This window comes from Psittacula echo (assembly GCF_963264785.1).
Source record: "Psittacula echo genome assembly, chromosome: 5".
Lineage (NCBI taxonomy): Eukaryota > Metazoa > Chordata > Aves > Psittaciformes > Psittacidae > Psittacula > Psittacula echo.
Genome location: NC_137739.1, coordinates 52,249,947 through 52,272,895, shown reverse-complemented (window position 1 = coordinate 52,272,895; position 22,949 = coordinate 52,249,947). Strand labels below are relative to the sequence as shown.

The window sequence follows — 22,949 nt, the reverse complement described above, 5'->3', positions numbered from 1 at the left end:
TGGAGTCCTTCCCGGTTTTTAAGCTTCTCGTCTACTACTTAACTTAGAGACTGCCAATTTCTTAGCTAAAAAAGATTAGGGTCATTTGTTAGAGCAATCAACTTTGCTTAAGGATATATAAAATATGACAGCATCCTACAAGTTCTAACGTTCACTATACCACAGAAGTGACAGTGATGCTCTTTATTGAGCACCTGTTAAAATACAAATATTCTAAACCAAACACTAACAAAGACCTGCAAAAATCTAAATCTAATTGAAATGTTTTAACATAAACGACCTAAAGCAAACAACAGGCCTAGTATTTCTAAGAGTAATACCAGGTTTTCAGAGCTTGTCAATGTCGAAAACTAAGGATATCCCAAATACAGAGCACAGTTTTTCAGTGTCATGACAACATAGAGCTTTACTCTGCTCACCGGTGTGTTTTCAGATGATACTTGAAGTGAGCTGGCCACACAAATGTCCGATCGCAGCCCTCAACTGTGCACTTCAGCTTCCTTTCCATGCGAGATAAATGAGGAATGGGGCTGGAGTCTTTTGGCTGCCCATCTCCTGAGCAAAGATGAATATTTTCACCTGGAAGAAAAAGACCACCAAAATCTGAGAAAAGAGACAGATTACTATACTGTTGCAATTTTAATAGATAAATCCAGCATCATACACGATACAGGACTGCAAAACAGGTGTGTACTTCGCTACTAATTGTTCACCACATCCTACATACTGCTGCCTAGCCCATAACAGGGATCAGACATAGGTTTCCAAACCTTATGAGGCCCATAAACTGTTCCCAACTAGCTATCTGTATCAGATCAGCTGCTACCAGATTGGGCTTACTGCAAGAAGAACAGAGAGCCAATGCATCAAAAATTGCAAAAATGGTCTCTGTATCAGTATCAACCAACCAATTATAAGTAGTAGCCAGAATAGCTCTTTTTAAAAACACCTTAGCTAAAAAAAAAACCCAACAAAAAGAAGGTGCATTTGTCTGCAATTATTTATTAAAAGAATTAAGTCACAAAGCATGTGACTAAATACAGTTCTCCAGAAAACTGATCTCCACACCCAGTGGAGCTAACAAGCAAGTATAAATTGCAGTATGCATCAAAAATAGACACTTGAAAGTGAAAATGGAAGCTGAAATACGAGCAGCTGCAGTCAGGAAGAAGATACTCTTTAGATGCACTGGAGAACAGGCAGACTACAATGGAACTGCTGGCTCCACTGAAGTTCATTCCCTGAGAAAAACTGAGCAGCCTATTTATACTGCAGAAAAGAAATACATGGTTGTTCTATACAATTGTCACTGATGGTCTGAAGATGTCAGAATAGATTAAAAGCAAGACAGAGTGAAAGAGAGGAAGAAATAAGCTGAAACTTGGTCTTGTATGGAACACTCAACTTGGGAGACAGAATCAGGGATTTCCTACCATTATTGCTTGCTTTGGCATTCTTAGCGAGCTGTGCCCGAGTGGCAGCAATTAAACTGTCATGGGCCAATTCTTGCACTCGTAGGAACCATGGGGTATTGCTGTCTGTACTATCATGAGAAAGAAAGTCATTCCCAGAATCTTCTGCTTCATCTTGAACAAAAACCAAGTGCTCTGCTGGAGAACCCAGCCCTAGAAAAGAAGACAGCTTCATGAAACAGAAAGATAATGTAACAGAGAGAAATTTCTTTTGCTTCCCAGAGGTTAGTGTTCATGGCATGGTTGCAATAGCTGCACCAAAAAAGTCTTCACTGACCTCTATATTGTAGAAAGCTGTTGATGATTAAATGCTCCTGAAATATCCAATAATGCCCAGCAAATTTCACGATCTTTCCCCTTCATAAGCAGCAGGGACAGAGTTGTATCTCCTGCATTCTGCTGTCTGAGACATATCCAGCCAGACGACAAACAGAAGGAGAATTACCTGCTCTTGTTAGGTTGAGAAGAATAAATGAAGTGCTGTCACTAGGCTGAAGGTCTTGCAATAAAGTGGAAGTCTCTGAAGTTGACAGAAGTTCAGGTGGTTTCTGTACATTCTGTGCCCTTGTTTCCTCTCCATCAGGGCCCACATTTACCTGGAGACTTCTCAAGACAGCAGATGAAGAAACATCTTTGGAAGAATTAGTGTGAGTTGGAGAAGTGAGATCTCTTTCATCATCTAGTGAAAAAAGTGAAACCACAGTAAATTAAAGTATAAATACACTATGACTAAAAGACAAAAAACTGAAAGTTTCAGTCACCCTTCTGAACTTGTTCCTCCATCCCTGGATGCCTTATCAGCAAGAGGCAGTGGGCCATAGAGGCACAGTAAAGACAGCCGTATGAAGGGCATGCTCACAAAGATCTGCCACATAGATTTTACCTGGCAACATGAGTCTGTTGCATTCTGAGGTCTCAGTAACAGGAAGGAGAGAAAGACAGGTGATGTCTTTTGGTTCCGATTCCACCAGCCCTTGCCCCAGTGGAATAGAAGTATTCTGAACAAACTGAACCAGAAGCTGAAAAAAAAACCATACTGAAGGTTAGGTCAAGAGCAGCACAAATCATTTAAAATGGTATTAAACCCAGTCTCCATTACCCCCTACTGCCTTGTAGGAGACACTGAATATAATCCCATGAATACACATCAAAGTAAATGGAAGCTTTTCAATTTACATTCATGACAAAAAAGGAATTGTTTGTATTTGTCACCTCTGAAGCACCCATAAAATTCTCATTTCTTTAACATACAATAAACAGCTCTGGATCACTGCAGACTACTCTGAAGGCTACTAAGGTTATATTACTTTTTAACTAATCTTCTACCAAGACAAATATTACCAATACATGCCATGTTTTAAAGGCATACATTCCTTTTTACTTCATCTTTTACCACTTAATACTTTACTATGCTCTAGCCTTCCAACCAAATGGTTTTTATGCTCAGCCTTTGGTATGGGTGCATTTTAAAATCACTGTCTTTAAATACTTAGCTGAAAGAAAGTTGGCAGTTCTTAAACAAAAAAAAATAAAAAAGCAAGCAAAAGACTGGTTGCAAAGAGTGTAGCTAATGAGTATTCAAAATAGGCTAGGATGACAAGGAGGAGAACACGGACAACCTTATCCATCCAAATCAATTACTCCTAAAACCATCAAAGACAGACAATTAAAGCCATTGTCATTAGTGTGAAACCCACCCACTAAGCAGATTCAAGAGAAGAAAATGTCTCCAGAACACTATGCAAACTAAGGGACACTATTGCATGAAGGGTTATGGGACTTATACTGTGATGCATTCCCTGGGGAGAACTTTGGGACTGAACAAGAGATTTGCAGGATTGTGCAGGACTTAATATGCATTGTTTAAGGGAAATGCTAATGGCAGGAAAACGAAAGGATCAAGGTGGATCAGGGCAGAACAAACACAGGAAAATGGAGAGGGGAGGATAAAAGCACCCATTACATATAAGCAGGAAGTTGGTCAATTCAGTCTAGCACAGCCTAACCATCGCAGTTCATCCTGCCTTCTTATTAAACTGCATTCCTAACTATTTCCTGTGCGATCGTGTGTGTGTCATATAGTAATGAACTCCAAGCTAGACCAGTTGGCAAGCATGGGACGACATGCTGGAGAAACCCATTAAGGTTTTCTCTAGGCAGAAACCCTAGGGAACAGAATCAGGCACTTTGTGCTGCCTGTGTTTATGTGGGTAAAGCTCTGACTGTCCTACCTTTTTTAACCTGTTTGGTGCCTGTCACATCCGTACAGTGCATGTGTATGTATTTGAAAATTGTACTAAACCTCACTAATGGCTGGATCTAAGATCAGAAATAGGGAGTAGTTCTCATCTTGATTGGCCCAGGAGGGTGAAAGATGCCCAGGTCATTCAGTCCAGCAGATTTGCTATCCTTAATGTCAGCTCTGGCGAGACAAAAATTACTTCTGGCTAACTCCTTAAAATCTTGAGATACAAAAAAAGGAACCTGACATTTGAAAAGGAACTGCAAGTCAGGGAAGTGCCTTGCCTCACCCCTGAAAGTCTTCCCATATTTAATCAAGTTCAGAGCAGCAAAGTATGTGCTTGTTTATTCATTCTGCCCCCTTGACAGCATCTCAAGCTTTTGTCAGACTACTGGATATAATGCTGGACTCTTTACCTTCATGGCACAGACACAGAAACAAGCCTCTGGTTTCCACTTTCAGTGCCACAGCAGTCCCTACAAAACACTCTGATTTAATAAAGGAAGTGCTGCATGGCGTTACAAGGTAACACAGCCCAACTTTTGCAACAGACTGAACTCATTCTTTATGGACTCCACAAGGTTTATTAACAAACCTTGAGATGGAATTAACCTTCCAGAGACCAGAGAGACTGAAAGGGGTCAGTTGTAACAGACCCATACAAATATTCCACATTTCAGAGAAAACACCCCTCAAAACCCATATACAGAATCTATTTATTTGGCTTTCAGCTCTGTCAGACAGACTTACTCCTATACTCATATTCTCAAAATACTTTGAAAAAAAAAAAAAACCCCACACAAAACCAAAAACCCACAGATGAAAAAAATATGGAAAATAACAACACACCAAAAACCTAATCTTCAAGTCACTATTTCTTATCTCTAGGAAACTCCTTGACATAAAGATCCTGCACTCTGCTGCTCTCTAGCAAACAACTGAATGCAACAGACTTCCTCTATCTTTGGCATTTAGAAGGAAACTGGAATATAATTATTCAAAAGCTACTGCCCACTGTGACCATTTTAGCATGCATTCACACAAAGCTCAGAGTTGTCTTTGCACTGAGATGGTTCATCGGTGTCAAAAGAAACAGAGTAAAAAAGCATGATATGCCCATGGTACATTTGTGATTAAAACCCAACTTTTATTCTTATTTTTTATGTTGTGATTGTCTTAGTATTTAATTTGCAGAACTACCGGCACTCAGTTTCAAATTATTTCTTTAGCAGATAATAACCTTTTGAGTCTTTTCCACATGAGGACAAAGTTCATTAAATCAAAGAAAGTACAAGGAAAACTTAATAGTTTGGGCTTTAATTTCTCTACACTTACTTCCTCTCATGAAAACATTGGAAGTACTGATGCTTCCTTAAACAGTTTTACCTCAAAGAGTTAACTGCTGTGAAAGCCCTGAAGCCTTAATTGCCCAGAGTGGCTTCACCTGCTCAGGGGTTCAATTTAAGCTCAAACTATATTCTCTAGTCCCTTCCTGAGCTGTAGGTTTATCTATCTCAAGACTTATCTCCAGGATGGACCTGGGACTCTTATTGCATCAGTATCTCTGGCTACTTCTGAATGGGCTCTGTGGATAGACCCTGGATCTGGTTCATCACTTTGCCTCATCCAGGACAGTGTATCCTGTCTCCAGCACTGGTCTCTGCCTGACCTGCTCAATGAGGACACCATCTTGGCTTGGATCATTCTTGGCTCCCATCTCACCCTCCTTTAGAAGCAGCCTGTCTGATGATTATGAAAGTAAAAATCATGTCTTTAAGTCATTCAGATGGCAATACGCCACAAGCCAACTTGCAGCTAGGAAGGTTAGTGTTTTTGCTCTTATGTATACCGTAAGTTTATCCTGAGACCCCAGTCAGAAGAGGGAACCATTTTTATGGTGGGAAAAAAAAATCCATGGGCAGTAAGTCTGTCCTCCAGGGCCATGCAGTCTAATTTAAGAATAAAAAATTGGAGAAAGAGGTGTAATAAGAGAACAGAGTACAGCTGAACCCAGGAGAGTAAGAAATAACAAAGTGAGCCAACCAGAAGAAGGAATTTGGAACTAAAAAATGTGAGCAGAAGGATGGCTCTAAATTACTGCATTGTCTTTCATTTAAAAGCTGTTCATGATCCCTACTGCTGCCTACTCCACCATGAAACACTAGTTTTATGGACTCTTCTGGATTTATATAGAAAATGCTAGATAAAAGCCTTTCCGTCACTTCCAGACAGCAACAACAAGTCACTAGGGAAAAGCAAAATGCATTAGCCAGAAACAGACACTCAGAAGAAAGGAGATCCTTTACATTTTCTTTGTAAAGTAGTAAGACACTAGTACAAAGAATTAAAACAGGGCAAAAGACTTGGAAGTAAACAAAATGAGATGAATCATGCTCATTAGTAAAATTTGGAACAAAAACCCCCACCCTTCCCACAAACTAAAGCAAACCAATCACCAACTCTACATCAAATAATTCATGACAGATATGTACTTACATAAATCTTCCTTCCTGTTCAAAATTATTTAATACCTTTGTGACAACTACAGCAACTGGAATACAGGGGGAAAAATCATTACAAACACTGTTTCATGTTTTCTTTACTTTCTTTTAATTTGATTTTGCAGCTGAAAGCAAATAGGAAACTAGAGTATCTGCTAGTTGGTTATTCAACATAAGATAGACTAGGAACAGGAGAAGTGACAAATGTGCAGATACACAAACTAAAAAAAAATAGGTAAGAGAGAGTAACAAAGACACTGGGACACTGATGGATGAGCAATTACAGGAATTGCTTGCATGGCCTTAAAGGAATTCAACCAGAAACTTTGTAAGAAATGGAAACATTACTATGGTAGGTTACCAGAACACAATCTCATAGGCAAGAGCAAAATTACGGGATATGGGAGAAATTCTGGGACTAGGTAAGATGTCTTATTAAGATGTCTTAAGAGGAGGCTGTGGGAACGCAGAAAAAGTTAGGGATATTTAGGAAAAGGATCAAAGCCTGGGAAAGGGAGGGATCAAGGTGGATATGGAAGGAACAACCACGGGGAACAGGAAGGGGTGAGGAATAATATGGATTGATCACATTAGCAGGCTGTAGGTCAGCATGTCACTCCTTTGCCTCATCACTGTGGTCTATACTGTCGTCTTCTCAAATCCAGTTTGATCCTAAATAGTTTCAAGTATGCTCATCTCATTAACTTGAGGTTGGACTAGCCTGTGAACAGGAGGAAACCATAATCTGGAAAGCAAAGATCCTGGCCAGAGGCTGGACTGAAAAACCCAGGGCCTGGAGATGGATACTGGAAGGACTCAAGGTTTGGCAGAGATGGAACAGATGCATGACTGCGAGCCTGCATGTCAGCTGAGTGACAGCATGTATGCAATAGGCTAGCAAATTTCAGGCCTGGTTACCTGATGAGTAGGAACATGATTAGGCCATTTGTGGTCTTACTGTTCCATGTGAATGCCACCTGTGGTTTTAGGTGCCTGTAAAAGTAATGTTCTGCCACATGTTAGTGTTTACAGCCATACATGTCTGTACTGTCTATGTGTGCATGGACACATATTTGCAGTTCAGGTTCAGCCACATTTCTGTGTGAACCTGGGAATAGTCCAGCAGTCTCTTCCCTGAAGGACCAGGAGGGGAGACACCTCCTGGATGCTACAGTTTGTCATATCTCAGAACCATGTAATATCTGACACAACAAACAGGATCCAGATGCGCTGTAAGTATTGCTGGCATGGTGACTATGGAATCCCCATGTAAGGAGGGGACTGATCCTTCTGTAAACATGTCTGAAGTGCTGAAATTTCTAACCAAGTAGACAGAACATCTTGGGGCACCTGAACAGGAATAGTTAGGGAAACTAAATGTACAGAGTATTAACAGAACACAAAAGAAATAAAGAGGTGTGAGGTGGCTTTACTCAACAGCCAAGATATTCCTTGGAATCTGGAATAAATTTTGCCATCAATTGCAAAAGGACATCCTCAACTTAGATATTCAAACTTCACGGGCCACATGTGAGTCATACAGAGAATCTATAAGCCTTGGAAAGACAAAATGGACAGGTTCAGCTGCACCTTGCTATGAAGAAACCGGGGTTTTTTTCTTTTTTTGGGGTCTGCTTTTACTCTTCCTGCTGAAAGACCATGTAACCCTGAAAATCCTGTAGTAATGTAGACAGTGTATGTACTAAAAATGTAAAATATTTGTTAGCTATTGTCACTGAACAAATAGTTGTCATTCCTGCTTGTCAACAAGCAATAGTTGCACAGGATGATCCCGGGGTCTATCACTGGAAGCAGTGCAGAATGCTTGTGTTACCAAGAAGCTTGGATAATGTCCCTGACCCAGGGGGAGGGAAACTATGAAAAAAAAATAAAGAACAGAGAACCCCTCCTAGAGACCTTAGAGAGCTATTCCTTTGATGTGGAACTGGTAGATAACCCTTTTTACACCTTTCCCAAAGGTAGCAGTTCAAGTATCTCTAAAAGTCAATCATTATTTTATATCCTCTGGTGAGCCATGGCACCATAATTCTTACAGATACTTATATCCCCTACCATGTGAGAAAAGTATTATTAAGAGCTAACTGTATCTTATCTTATATTTTTTATCTTAAAAAAAAAAAAAAAAAAGGAGAGGGACTACAGAGCCAAATGAAATATGGCTGTCTGGAATGGATCAGGTCGAAGTCTGTGTCCTGTAACAATCCCTTCATCATTATTCAAAAGCCAGGAAGTGCCAGGCAGCTGCTTTGTTTGAGGTGTGGGGGTGGCTGGGAGGGACAAGGGAGGAAGGTTCTCTAGCACTAACGTTCACATCTACCCTCCTACTGGACAGCTGGGGAGAAAGCTGTACTAGACTCCCAGAGCAGCAGGGACCATGTTTTTAATCGATACCGTTTCTGTTCCAAATTTAACCCGTAAACCACTACAAAATAAAGAGGTCAAAAGAACATTTAGCAGAGGAGAGGTTCAGGGGAAAGGAGGACCTGAAGGCTGTGGAGGGCAGGGGGCTCTCCTCCATGCAAACAAGAGCCTCCTTGTGAGGCGCTAATGAGGAGACAAAGGAGAGGCTAAAATTTCTCCCTCCACCCCTTTTCAATTTATAGGTTGGAGCTGTAGGTTGCGCTAAAGCTACCCCCGACAGCTGAAAGCACCCTGCAGTGTCCCAGTGTGGTGGAAGTGGCTGGAAACGTCTGCAATTGTAACAAATCACCCTGAAGACTTAAAGCATGAAAAATGCAGATCTTATCAGTTCCCTGAAGAATGCTGGTAACAGAGCTTTGGGGGCAGGGAGTCCAAGAGCAAAAGCAGATCCATCTGTCCGTACAAACTGTTTCCAAACAACTTCGTAACTTCCTATGAAAGGGTGATTCTCCTCTACTAGTATTAAACGTTTACTGGCATGTAGATGGCTTCTCTAGGGGTAAAACCAGTCGCAAGGAAGCTTATGCAATCTAGCCATAGTGCTTTTATTTATATTAACCTAGATGTTACACAAATACAGTTAGCTCTTAATAACACTTTTCTCACATGGTAGGGGATATAAGTACCCATAAGAATTATGGTGCCATGGCTCACCAGAGGATACAAAATAACGATTGACTTTTAGAGATACCTGAACTGCTACATTTGGGAAAGGTGTAAAAAGGGTTATCTACCAGGTTCCACATCAAAGGAATAGAAAATAGTGCAAATTTAACAGTTAACTTTCACAATCAGAACCAGAAAAAGGGTGTGTATAATTTGGTAATCCACAGTGCAAATGAATCCCAACTTGTAGTATAAAATAGCTTTGATCAAGATTCAGGAGCGCAACTTAGAAGACAGCATCTGTGGAAAGGATGCCCTCTGAAACCACCGTAGCTTTAACGCATCAGGTCTGTTCCTAGTGAAGAGTGGCCTACTCTGTCCTGGGCTTGCTGGGAAGGCAATGCAATTCTGCTGTGAGGAAATAGGACTACTACATAAACATGCCTAATCAACAAATACTTCACTCAAGTCCAGAAAAGACAAGGCCCATTTACAGCTCCTATTCAAGGAACAAGCATTCCAACTACCCTGACCCTTGGCTATCAGAACTTATCTATGAGAATCCACCCACTCACTGATAGACTGCAGTAACAAAGTGCCCCACCTTATCATTCAGAACTGCGAGAAAATTTGATAGAATTTATGAAGCAAGAGAAAGGAACTCCTTGCAGCCCATGCTGAGACCACTCAGTGCAAGTATGAATTCACAGCCATATATTTTCCTGAACAGTGTAATTGGGCTTTGGCTGCTCTGTTAAGAAACAAGTAACACATCACCTGGGCTGTGATGAGTATGTAATCTTCATTCACTTTAGAGTTCCAGTTTAAGATACCTGCTGTATTGCATATGGGACAGAAACATAAGACTTAATAATTCAATTTAAGCTTGCAAACTTCCCCAAAAGTTTGGGGTTCACTGCAGTGCTAACTAAGCTCTCAGACTTCTGAAGAAGTAAAGCTGACACAAGCAAGGACACAAAGGGATACAGTCCTCTGCAGTCTTAAGCAGGGAAATATATAGATTACTGGCTAATGGCTATTCAGCCTAAAAGACAAAGGCAAGAAACAGGAGAGGTAATAAAGTGAACACACTGATACAACTGTGTTGAATGTAACAAACTGTAGACTGTTGTATCTAGCAAATTATAGGTACCAGTAACAAAGACCAGAACTCCTCAGACACTCATCTAAACTTTCACTAAGCTACCGCTTAAGTGAAATCTTTAAGAGGTTCATCTAGACCTTTGGTAAGAAAACAAAACTGTCTTGGGTTAGCTGAATGGGTCTCACAGGAAAGACCAAAGTTATCTGATGTAACAGGGATTGCAGGATGTATATAACTTCATATGCAATGTTTAAAGGGAGGATCAAAAAAATGAATCAAGCTGGGTATGTGGAGAAAGAACCATGGGTAGCGGGGAGAGAGGAGACTCCAGTACTGTTTGCTGGCTGCTGGTTTGTACACCACCATGTCTGATCACTGCAGTCCCTTAAGCATATTCCTTAATATTCTACCCATAAGTGAGTGCACTGCTAGTGAGCTTCTAGTTGACTGATGTGTGAGGAGGCAACTACTGCCTGGAAAAATTTGATTACATTTAGAAATTGGCTTTTTAGCCAGCGCTGGGTGTGGGCACAGGTAGAAGAGAGACTTCAGGCCTGGCAGAGATCAGAAACACCTGTGAATGTGAGTATGCATGACTACAGTGATGAGGGTATAAATATATTACATTAACAAACTTCAGTGTTGTTCATGCTGTTTGTATTTACATCTTAAAGGTACTTTAAGTGTGTATGTGTTAATTGGTTTGTGGCCAGCTGCGCGTGCACTTGCATGCATACACAGACATCACTGCAAGCCATGCTCAGCTGTGCTACAGGCTGAACCTGGAATGGTCCAGCAGTCTCACACCAAGCAACCAGGATCCTCCCAGGTGCTGCTGCCTGCCACTTCTGCCACTGCTTAATGGAAGCATGAGTAGTTTAAAAAACAGAACTGGCTGATGCTTATAGAATAATACAGACTTCCCAAAAACAAGTAAAGCCAATCTGGTTTGAGGGAAAGGAGTAGTCAATATAGTAATTTATTTTATTCTTGTATCAGAATGAACATTCTAATAGTGGGGGAAAAAATAATGTAACCTGAGAACAAGCAAGAATATTGGCTGACAATTTCAGAGGAATGGGGAAGGGAAATTTGCGATAATCTTTAATCTCTTTTACTATTCAAATCAAAACATAGAAGCATTAGCGGTGCCACTGAAAACACTTTGAGAATTAATACCTAAGCAGCAAACTGAGTAGACTTATTGAACTTTTTCTAAGTGTTGCCCCATAAACGCTGCTGGGCACTAAACCCACTTCATCATTGCTCACCTCAGGTTTGGATTCTAACTCATCCGATAACATTGATTCAAGTGTCCGATTCCTGCAGCTGTCCTCAGCAAGGCACAGAGTACTTTGTTTTTTAGTTCAGAGAGAACAATACTCCCTGGTTATTCTCATATTTTCTTATGTGTGAAACAGTGTGGTGGTCCTTCTGCAAGAAGCTGTGCTGCACAAATATTCAATTTAACCTAAGAAAAAAAAAAAAAAAAAAAAGGAAAAATAAAGAGATAAGAATCAAAAACCAAAAGCAAACTGAAAAGAAGAAGATGCTGCATGTAATTGTAAAATACATACTTTGAAGTACTGGGAAAACTCATTTACCTGATCCTTGCATTTGCATTGTCATTGAGTTGGCAAAATAACATTCTAACATTGTGAAATCAATTTTCAAAGGCTATCTACCACATTTTATTCACAATAACATTTTTAATGGAAAAATGGATTGTTTGTTGTGGAAACTTATGGGATCAACTGAAAATCACATACAGCGTGCAGAGACAAGGGAGCTGAACTCCCAGCCTGCAAAACAGTGGAATTGTCAAAGTTGTAGATGAAAGGCAAGTGTATACAAACAACCTGACACCAGAAAATCTGTTTTTCCTATCGCTACATTTCTGATTGTGAAATACCTTCATGAACACAGGTAGGTTAGAAGTTACTTCACAAATAACCCCACAATGTTTCTTTGGGCTAAAAAGTAGAATGAGAACAAGCTGGTACCTGGTTTTGCCTACTGGGAAAGCACTTGGACACTAGCGGTGGGAGAAGAAAGTGAGTCATGTACAGTTCTTTCTCTCTTCCATCACAATTGATCTATCGACTATATTAAAAAATAATGAGAATAACGGATCAGCTAAAAGAACCCAGAAACCTTCCTCTAGCACTCCTCACACTAAGCAGTGCTGCACAAGATACTCCGTACAGGAGCCTCCTCTTCTGCCATGAAGGGGCAAGATAATGAACACAGCTAAAGCCGAGTACTCCAAGCCACAGCTCGGGAATATTCCTGCTTGCTCACCCGTTGCGCCCCTCCAGCCCTCACCCGGGAGGGAGGGCGGGCCCCGAGCCATCCACGGGGTAGACAGCCGGAGCTGTCAGGCCAGGTTGCCTGCACCTCCGCCGGGGTCACGGGGGCAGCCCGGAGGGGGTCAATGGGAGACCTACCCTAGCGCCGCGGGGCCGGGTGGAGTGCCGAGGCCTCGCAGAGGCGGCGCCCCTCCCCCACGCGGGCAGGTGCGCCAGCCCTCCCCCACAGCGGGGGTCGGTCCGTGGCCGTGAGGCGGGGCTGCCAGGGCCGGGGAACCCGGGCTGCCCACAGCTGCGTCCCGGCCCGCTGTGTTCCCGTGCCCGGCTGAGGGCGGCGAGCCCCAGAAGAGCGCCCACCCCCCACCTTTCCCCGCCCGCCTTACCGGCATCTCAGCCGCCCGGATGTGACGGAACCCCGGCCGGAAATGCCAAAGGCTCGCGGGGGGGGTGCGCACTCCCCCTCCCCCCGCTCTATGGCGGGATCTGTGCTTAGCGCCACTTCCGACCGTCGGCGGTGTCCCCGCCCCGCCAGGCCGCGCCGGCTGCCCGTGCCCGGCAGCACCGCCTCCCCTGGGGTCCTCCTGCTGTTCTTGCCGCGGCGGTGCTTTCCTGGGGAGCCGTCGTGGGTGTGACCATAGTACTGTGTGGGAACCTCCCGCCCGTGCGCCTCGAGAGCGAGGCTTGCGCTAGTTCACTCAGCCCTGCAAGTTCGGGGTTTGCCCCCGTACCACAGGGATAGTTCCAGGGCTGCAGTGCTCACCTGCAGCCTGATTCCTCTTAAAATAACCTTCTGATATACAGAGTATTTTACAGGTGAAGATTATGGAGGAACCTTTGGTCTTCTTGCAACCCCATAACTCCTCTTTTCAACATGTTTGTTACAGCACATGGGGAAGCACCAGTTCCCTACTAGTACTTGGTTTCTGTTTCTGCTTTGCTCAGACTCAGTGCAGCTGTTCTTGCAGCTTGTGACAAGAGAACTCCTGAGTGCACAGCAGTTCACTAACGACACAGAACAAGGCAGCAATTCTAGAAACGTGGTTAACAACGTACGTAAAACCCAAGGAGGGACTGAATAATTCAAAAGGCTTGTGCTTTGGCTTTTGTTCATCAGCCATATCCTGGTGTTTGTAGTTAGCAGGACAGAGCTCCTGAAGCAGCAAGGTTGGCAGCATCTGGTCTTGATGTGTGCTGCAGAACCAGTGACCTTCAGGTGCAGTAAACTTTAACTTGGTTATGGTTAGTCCGTAGCTCTGGCGCCACACGTGACTCCTGACTTCCATGCCAGAACAGCTGCTCATGGGATGGTGCTGGAGCTGCTGAGCAATGAGAGTTCCAGCGATGTCAAAGTCATGGAACAGGAGCAGTTGAGGCTGGCAGAATCAGGTTCCCAGGGTCCCCGGGCGCAACAGCCACACTGGACTGTGAGACAGCCTGTGGTCACTTCCCAGGAAATGAAGGTCAGCCCATGCCTGCAAACTGCTCTGCAGTAGTTTCCTCCAGGATGTGCAGTATAGCTCCTCTGCCTTTCAGCCAACTTTGATTTGCACCTTACAGATTCACAGTTACTCCCCTTAGCTTTAAAACTCTCTGTGGCTTGACAGAGGGCTGTGAGCTGTAGTAGTCATACTGAGAGCCTGGTGCTTCAGCAAAAAGGCCATTGACCAGCTGCCTGCTGGAACCACCAAGGAACTCCCTACAGGCTGCAAGCAAGTCAGATGCTCATTGTTTTCTGGGGTATTATCCCATCAACTTGCAGCCGCTGCATTAGTACTAACAAAAGCTGGCACCATGAAATCAACTGACAGTCAACCCAAAGCACATTTCTGATGTCCAAGGCAGGGAAAACTGTGATTCAAGGCCCAGAATTTGCAGCCTCTGAGATCTGGGTGTCTCAGTGCCATACCACCCATGCGAAAGGCTTGAGTCAGGAAACCTCACCAAGTCTGGCATTCATAATGTCATCCCACTTGACCATAGTTGTGATGATCTGAAGCTTTAGGTCACTTTATTCACTTGAGCCTACAAAACTGAAGATAACCCCAATAAGCTGGAGCTGACTAAGTGACCATGCAACCATCACAGTTAAAAACTGTTTCATTGTGTTTATTATCACAGGCACGATCCCAGCAGATTTGCAGATCTGATACAACCTAACAAAGGCAACCAGAAATGCAGGATTATTGACTTTATAACCCATTTTTTCTTTATGTCAGTTTGGTAATCCCAGGGCAATGAATTGTAAAGCTCAATTCTGTTACATTAAGATACTTGGTAATCTCAAAAAGTCTTTTGACTCATCATCAGCTCAACAATGTGGAATTATTGAGTAAGTAGTAAAATTTGGAGACATGTAGGCATGAAAGTTCCTTTCATTTGTACCCTTCTAGGCCAGGTGAGTTTGACTGCTTCAGAGTTTACATCTTGACTGCCTGGGGGATTTCCCCTAATCTGATAGGGGAACCTGCAGTGGGAGTAGCATAGTGCTTACCCGAGTTGTTTGTGCAGATCCAAATCACTTGCGCAGGTGTGTGAAGCAGCACTGGTCCCTGAAGGGAGAACTGTCTGGCTGGGAATTTCCTATGGTCTCACTTTCTCAATAACATCTGCCCCTCTGGGATCGTTCTCTGTAATCAAGGAGAAATAGAAGACTCAGTCACAGCTCCTCCATGACCAGATTCAAGAAAAGAGAAACAATACTGGGGTTCCACCCCTAGTGTGAGAGGGGTGAGAAAACAGCCAGTCATGGAGTATGGCTTAAATCTGGTTGTTGATAAGGCTGTTCACAATGGGATCCTATTCTGAATGCAAAGAGGAGCCTGAGCTTTATTTCTCTTATCCCATCTTTTGTTCTTTCATGTGTACATTTTTGTACACTCAGATGTAACATTGTTATATAGTGATGTACATTGTTCCAAGATACTGGCAGTACTAAATTTTATTTCAATGAGGTTTTTAGAATGGTAAAACTTACATATGAAACTGCAATTCACTTCGATGTTCAGCCTTTGCAGCATCAGTATGTGACAGATTTTTAAATTCTCTCAAAAGCCTGCATGCACAAGAGACGTTATCTTTACACACCTACAGCTGACATTGGCACGGCTATTACAAAGCAGTTTTACGAAACTGAGGGAACTAGGATTTGGCATATTTCCTCATGTATCCTCTCAGGCGCGTATACAGCTGTGTCACGTGGCGGACTCTGCTGCGCTTCGCCTTTCCTGCGTAGTCAGCGCGTTTCCCGTGGCGGCAGCTGGAATGCTGCTGAGGTAATTTCGCTGGCCCGAAGGCGTACGTGAGGCCAGAGGAGGGCCCCGTCGGCGCCGACCGATACGCTTCCCACCCAAGTCCTCTTCAACACAGGCGCCCGGGGCAAGCGCGGCCAGCGGGGACTCTCCCGCACAATGCCCCCGGCAGCGCCCAGCGCTCCCACAGGGGCCAGCGACGGCTGCGGATCCGCGCGCCCGTCACCCCGCCGCACTGCGCTGAGCCGGAGGAGCAGCTGTGGGGAGCTGCGTCGCCGGCCCGGCCCGCAGCCCCTCAAGGCGCAGTACCGGTGGGCAGCCACACACCCTCGCTCCGCTCGGCGGCTGAACTGCGCTTCAGCCCCCCGTTCTGGGTTACGCTGCGGGGCTGGGACGAAGGCACTCTGCTTCCACCGCGAGGTGTCGGGAACTCGCTGGCTGCGCTGGGCGACGCAGCGCTGAGGCAGGAGCCCCCAGCCACCGGCACGGAAGAGTTAATGGCTAACGCCCCCCCTCGTGGAGGCGGTTGGGCCGGCTCCGCCTCCCAGTCGAACAGCAGCACGTTCCATTCCTCCCGCGGGGTAGCTCCGCCACCCTCCGCCGCGGCGTTTCTCGTCGGCTTGCAGGAACAGAAGACAGTGCCGGAAGCGTGTTCATTAACCACCCCCCTCCGACATGGGTGGTAGGGCCTATGCGGCGCCGCGCGGGACGGGCCGTCCGGACCCACCTCTCCCCGCTTCGCGCCCCTCCCCGCCGCGCTGGGCGGTGGTAAGGCCCGCTCCGCCCTTCCTTCCCCCCACCCCCGGCGGCGGCGCGGGTGGTGCGTCCCGGCAGCAGCCGCGTCCCGGCCGGCGCCCGCCCCCTCCGCCTTGTCATTGATGTTGTTGTTTTTGTCGCAGGAGCTGGAGGCGAGGCCGGGGCCGCTGCCTGGGGCCGCCGCAGCGGGGCTCGGGCCGGCGCCAGGCATGTCGGTGTGCGGGGAGGCGGTGGGCGCCGGCTCCCTGCCCAGCGAGCTAGTGGTCCACATCTTCTCCTTCCTGGCGGGCCCCGACCGGCTGCGGGCCTCAGCCGCCTGCTCGCACTGGCGGGAGTGCCTGTTCTACCCGGCCCTGTGGCCGCGCCTCCGCCTCAGCCTCCGCGTCTCGCCGGCCGAGCGCCCGCGCCTCGAGTTCCTTATGCGGAAGTGTGGCTGGTTCGTCCGTGAGCTCCGCGTACAGTTCGCCGCCGACAACTACCCCAGCGGCGGCGGCGGAGGGGGGGCGGCGGTAGCGGCGACGGCGAGCGAGGGCGCCGCCGCGGCGGGCGACGGGGAGGCGCCACCTCTGTGCCCGCGCTGGCTCGACCTGCTGAGGACCTACCTGGAGCTGGTGCTGTGCGTCCTGAGCAGCGTCCGGAACAACAGGTACCGCCGCCGGGGCAGGGCAGGGGAGCGGGCCGCGCTTGTCCCGGCAGGAGCGTGAGGGGAGGCAGCGGGCGCAGGCGAAGCTCAGAAGCCCCTTGAGCCACGCGGGGCCCGGGCCCGGGCCCCTCGTCCGCTTTCGCGGGAGAGGGCGACGCCCGCAGTCGGCAGCGGCGTCTGTGGGAGACCCGCGGCCCCCGGTTCCTGCTGGGGCTGTGGCCGGAGCCCCGGGGCTGCCGAGGGAAGGCCCGCTGAGCCCCGCGCTGCCGGCCTGGGAAATCCTGATGTTTGTGCGGCTGTGAGCTGAGCAAGAAGCGGAGGCGTGCTGCTTCGCACTGCCCAATTGTTGTTCTCTTATGTAGCTTGATAGGGAATATAAACGCAGGCGTTTAGTTGGCAAGCGGCTAGTCAATATGCGAAACAGATGTAGCTGCAGTAATAAAAACTCCATCGTCTTTCCAAAGGAGGGAGGAATGCAACTGCCGTGAAGCGAGTGAGAGCCGGGAGTTTGAATTTGGTGCCTAACAAGGCACCTTTCTCACTTTAAAATATAAGCTTTACTAGCGACAGGATTTAGACCTCTTATGCATGACTGAAAAATAATTAATGCCGCGAGAAATTAGAAGGAAGGTGAAAATGGCATCACCGGTGTCTTTCAGGACTGAGAAATATGGAGTACTGCCCCAGTAAAACACTTTCACCTTTCTAGCTATGAGGGATTTTGCCGTTGAAAAGCTGAGCTTTCATGCCAGCTCTCCTGTTGCCGGCTAAACTGAGATTTAACTCAGTTTTAAATTGGAGGAGGTTTGGTTTTATTTGAAAAAATACTTCAGACGTAGGATTTTCTTGACCAAATTGAGTTTAAATGATAGCAATATTTTCCTGTTGTTTGGACTTGAGATGTGTTTACATCCTGCTTTTTACAGACTTACTTTTGCAGGCTAGATAATTTCCTGAGGTTGGAGTTCTTTAAAGTGAAACTACTTGCATTCTCTTTGCTGTGTGTGGGTGTGATCAAGATAGATATCTTTTTAAAAAGATAATAATAAGATACCTTAATATATGGCCTCCAGTCAGCACCTACGACAGGAAAACAAGGATGTCAGTTAGGCTGTGATGTGTTTGGAAAGCCATTACAGAGTTTAGGATAGGAAATGGTTAATACTGCCTCCCCTCTGTGTGCATATAGCTTCACTTATCAAGGAAATTTAAAAAAAAAAAAAAAAAAACCAAACAAAAAACCCAAAACCAAACCCCAAAACTGCAAGTATTTTAAGGCATCTTTAGGATGAGTTAAACATCGTGGATGGCTTTTGGAAAGCTGCATATAACTGAATCATGGTCTGATCACCACCCCTCTTTGATTCTGGATAAAGCGTAGTTTGAGGCCTTCGTTGCTTCTTTATTTTGAATTGTAGCAAGAGGACTTGAAATAATTCCTCGTTGGTTTGAATTGAAAGCAAATGTGGTATGTGAAGTCACACTTTCAGTTCCTCTGCTCTGTTGTGCCCAGCAGGTACTTCCCTGTGGTGCAGCTGTGATGGCTGAGAGTTACCAACTTTATTTCTGAAAACGGCTCCTGGTTCCCAGTTCACTTTTGTCTTAATTTCTTGCCCAGCCAATCCTCGGTATGCACATCATGATCATCTGTCTTGTTTGGGTTTCTCTTGCGTTTAAGGAGCTTTTGCTGAACTGTTGAATCTTTTGGAAATCCAGCTAATGTCATAAGTGGAAAAAATGTTGAAATGATGGTGGTGGTGATTATCGCATCTGAGACAAATATCTTGGACTACGTGGACTTGGAATTTTAAAATAAAGAGTATTTGCAGATGTTGCCTAGGGTTTTGTTGGAAAAACTAGAATGCTTTCCCCCATCCCACTAAAATATGAGGCTGTCAAATGCATTGTGAGATGGCTTTTGGTACACCTTTTCTTCTGAAAAGGACAATTGCTTTCCTAAAGTTCTTTTTACAGGTTCTCTGTGCCCAGTGTGGATCAGGACTGCAGTAAAATAGTATGTAGAAGTAGTTGCTTATCCAGTACCTGTTTTCTGGTAGGTTAGTATAATTTTGGTGGTAAGCCAGGGGTGAAAAGTTACCATTTTGATAGGAATTTGCATTACTGTGCTTTTTTGATGTCTGCAAATCATTTGCACACTTCTGTTTTGTTTTGAGATGAATAATGTATGACTTGGGAACAGAGGGTACCTGGTTATTACAGCAGGCGCTTTATGAGCGTTTAAAAAATTGGGGAGGGGGTTTGCATTAAACAGTTGACCTTTTATTCATATTTACTTTCTCAATAGACTGATCCCCCCCCCCCCCCCCGAACAGACAGAGGTTTTAGTTTATTTTGATGTATTTTTTTTCTTGCAGGGTAACTACCGATAACCGATTGGTTTGTGTGCAGAACATTGTGTTTTAGCTCTTTAAGTGGAGCTTTGGGAAGGAGCATTAGCATATGCCACATTGCTGCTTAGTTCTGACTGTGACGACATGGCTAAACCGGAGGCATTGTCATCTGCCTGATGCTTAGCTTTGTCGAAGGGATGACCATGGTCCAGTCACTTTATTTCTCTGCTTCTGTTTATTCATCTGTAACGCAAGGATAATTAATAATTCCTTCCTGTGTTTGCCATATGTTCCTGTATGTAGGATAGCTATTCTAGTTTCCAAAATGTTGGAAACAGCAGTGTTTTTAAATTCTGGAGTGGCTGAATCACTGTAAATGCATTCCTTTTGGAATTAAGTTTAAAACAGGATGGTTCTTTCATAACTCCTGTCAGCCCTTATGATAGCTTTTTGGCAGAGAAGTTCAAAGAACTTCCATCTGAACTTCAGAACTGGGAAGGAAGAAATCTACTTTTGTGAAATGGTATGCTGTTTCTTAACCTTGTAATCTTGTTGTGGGCTTTTTAATCTACTATTAAACAACACAGTAACACGCACACCCCCTCCTTGCAGGAAAAAAAAAAGTACTTCAGATGGCTCTAGAATTCCTTGAGGATTTACAATACCACAGAACCTAAGAAAAATAATGACTGAAAGTAATGTAATTTCTAAATGCTCTCTTGGTAGAGGAGAACAATGGGTATTTTTGCTAAGAAAAGCATTTTCTGTACAATGTAAAATTGCTGATTTCTAAGCAAATCTGCATATTAAGTCTATAGAAAAATATTTCAGTGTGGCGTTTGCTAATTCTGGTGAAATTAAGGAAGTATCTGCTTGTCTGCAATTTGGTTTAAAAACAACTGAAAATACTCTGACGAGTGTTGCTGCTGACAGGCAGTTATTCATAATCCAGAAAGGTATGTTCTAGGCCTGTCTTATATTTCAGGTAGAGCTCAAGTCGCCAGAAACTTTATTTTGTGGTTAGCAGCATATTACTCCCAAAATATTGCTTTAATAGCGCTGGGACCGTGATAAGCTCTAAAAATCCATAATTTATTTAATTATAAACCCTACTTTGGTAACATTTAGTGATCTGTAACTTTCCCATGATCTGTTATTTTTATGACAGTAGATGAAGCAAGGTAACAAAGTATATTATTGCTGAACAGTTGATGTTCTTCCTAGAAAAAAAAAAAAAAAAACAACAAAACAACGAAACCAGCCCCAAACCAAAGGGGGTGGGGTGTGTGTTGCCATAATGTTCTATGGCAATATTTGGAGGGACAAATTTTTGCTTAGTGGCTCTTAAGAGATCCTAGTAATCTGCGCTGCCTCAAATTGGTCTTTCAAAACTAAGTTCTAGAAAGTAGGTGGGAGGGTGACAAACTTTCTGTGAGTCATTCCAGTGCATATAGCACCTAATAAGCACCTGGTGGTCATTCAGGAGAAAAATTCTGTGTTCTTTTATGCAACTCTGAAATCCCAAAGTATGGTTTCTCCTTTAGCCACTTACAAAGAAAGATAAGAAGGTAGTAACATACACACACACACCCCCCACACCCCCCTTCCTTTGCAGTGTGTTCATCTGTGTGACCTGTTTGATCTTTGCTGTGGAAACAAAAATGCAAGATTGTAGTAAAACTGTGGTATCTTGGTAAAATGTAGTATCCATCTCAGAGTTACTAAAAATTGGTGAGTGGCTCAAACCAGTAAATTGCATCAGTATTTGAGGTTTTGTAATGACTCTCTTCGGTTGGTCTGAGCAGGCAGCTTAAACTGGCAAAAACTAGTATAATACTACAGTATGTGCCATACCACTTTATTCATGTTGAATGTAAGCAAGGCCATTTTGTTTGTTGTTTAATTAGATTGTTCAGAAAGACCGACCAAAACTGAAGATGAGGCCTGTGAAGAGTCTTACTGCCTTTAGCATGCTTTTTGAGTTAATGGAAAATGAATAGCTTAGAAATCCTCCCAAAACACGCTTTTTCCCCAGCTCTGCGTATGGGTAGTGCGTAGGATTAAGATGCCCTCATGACTTTTAGCAAAAGATGACAATTAACTTCTAAATTTTATTTAAATAGCAATCACTTTACTAACTCTCTGAAATGAAGATGAGATGTGAGCTGAACGCCATAGAGATTATATGACACTGCAGATAGTAACAAAAATGTGATATTGTGTTGAACTGTGGCCAGGTTTGTTGATGGTAATAACTGTGCTGTGAATGGAAAAATAACCAGATGCTTTAATTAATTAAGTTTTGAGGCAGAGAACTTCTTCATGTGTCTCTGTAGCGTGTGAAATGGCAGCCAAATAGATGTAGTAAAAATGTGGGATACTAGTGAAGTGCTTCATGTGTCCTGTAGTTTGGTGGTTCTAAAATGAATACCTGCCTACAGCAGCATTCACTGGGGGTATGAGTAGCACAAAACAAGACCTGTGTGTGATGAAAATAATGCAGGTGATTCAAAATCTCTGAAGATGGCATTTTGTCTCAGCTCTCAGAATTAAGTCACCAAGATCAGAAGATAAAAGCTTAATTACAGCACTAGCTGTGAACACTGCCTTTCACACCAGGTGGAGGTTTCTGCTGCTTTCCCTGTCATAGCAGACTTACAACTTTTGAGGGAAGAAGAGGTGGTGGTGCCTGTGTCTTCACAGATTTCTCTGCCAAGCTTGTTCTTCAGTATGATCAGGCATTGTCTTTGTAGAGAATGTCAGAGTCATAGAATGTTGAGCATGTGGTCAGGGCTCAGTTTATATTAACGTGTCATCAGTGCAGTAGTCCTGTATTTTAAAGACTAGATACTGAATGGTTAAAATTTCTGAAACAGTTTAAAAATCTAGGTATTTTGCCCCAGTATTTGCCTGACTCAATAGGAAGCTTGTGGATCTTGGTATGAGCTTGTTCTTCACCTGTAGAAGGAAAGTAGCAAATGCAGCATTGAGTAGATTTCAGGATACAAGTATATGGTTATTGAATACAGGAACTTCAAATGAAGTAAGTTATGATTTATGGTAGATCCCAGTTACAGACTGCATTTGATAGTTAAAAAATATAAAACCTGACTACTTGATTTTTTTTTTTTTTTCTTTTCCCCTCCTCTTGGTAGAATATCAATTCATACTGCGGAAGTAGTGAGGTGGCACCAGAGCTTCCCTATGCTTGAGCAATGTAATTGTACTGCATTTTCCTCAAAGATGATCTGAAGTCTTAGCATATGATTTGTAA

General features: G+C 44.1%; 2 protein-coding genes across 9 annotated transcripts in view; one reads left to right on the top strand and one right to left on the bottom strand.

The window, feature by feature from the left end:
• Window positions 1-17,623, bottom strand: part of ZNF410 (zinc finger protein 410) — a 26,100-nt gene extending 8,477 nt beyond the window's left edge. For 2 of the 7 annotated variants that reach the window (XR_013956971.1, XM_080618995.1), the window contains exons 1-9: window positions 17,284-17,623; window positions 15,652-16,544; window positions 15,169-15,304; window positions 13,061-14,099; window positions 11,640-11,839; window positions 2,356-2,491; window positions 1,918-2,151; window positions 1,434-1,625; window positions 420-579 (exon numbers count right to left, since the gene is read on the bottom strand). Coding sequence is in view for 1 of the 7 variants with exons in the window: in XM_080618995.1 (XP_080475121.1) it covers window positions 420-579; window positions 1,434-1,625; window positions 1,918-2,151; window positions 2,356-2,491; window positions 11,640-11,672 (755 nt within the window). In the remaining 6 variants the exon portion in view is untranslated. Of the gene's footprint in view, window positions 1-419; window positions 580-1,433; window positions 1,626-1,917; window positions 2,152-2,355; window positions 2,492-11,639; window positions 12,269-12,371; window positions 12,472-12,815; window positions 13,025-13,060; window positions 14,100-15,168; window positions 15,305-15,651; window positions 16,545-17,283 lie in introns of those variants that run through there. The other 5 variants (XR_013956972.1, XR_013956973.1, XR_013956974.1 and 2 more) reach the window with 5 other exon arrangements.
• The window catches only part of FBXO33 (F-box protein 33), a 19,497-nt gene continuing 13,154 nt past the window's right edge, over window positions 16,607-22,949 (top strand). Inside the window, exons 1-2 of one of the 2 annotated variants that reach the window (XM_080618979.1) lie at window positions 16,607-16,693; window positions 16,825-17,327. In XM_080618979.1, coding sequence (XP_080475105.1) covers window positions 16,891-17,327 — 437 coding nt within the window. In that variant the 5' untranslated portion in view covers window positions 16,607-16,693; window positions 16,825-16,890. Of the gene's footprint in view, window positions 16,694-16,740; window positions 17,328-22,949 lie in introns of those variants that run through there. The other variant, XM_080618978.1, reaches the window with a different exon arrangement.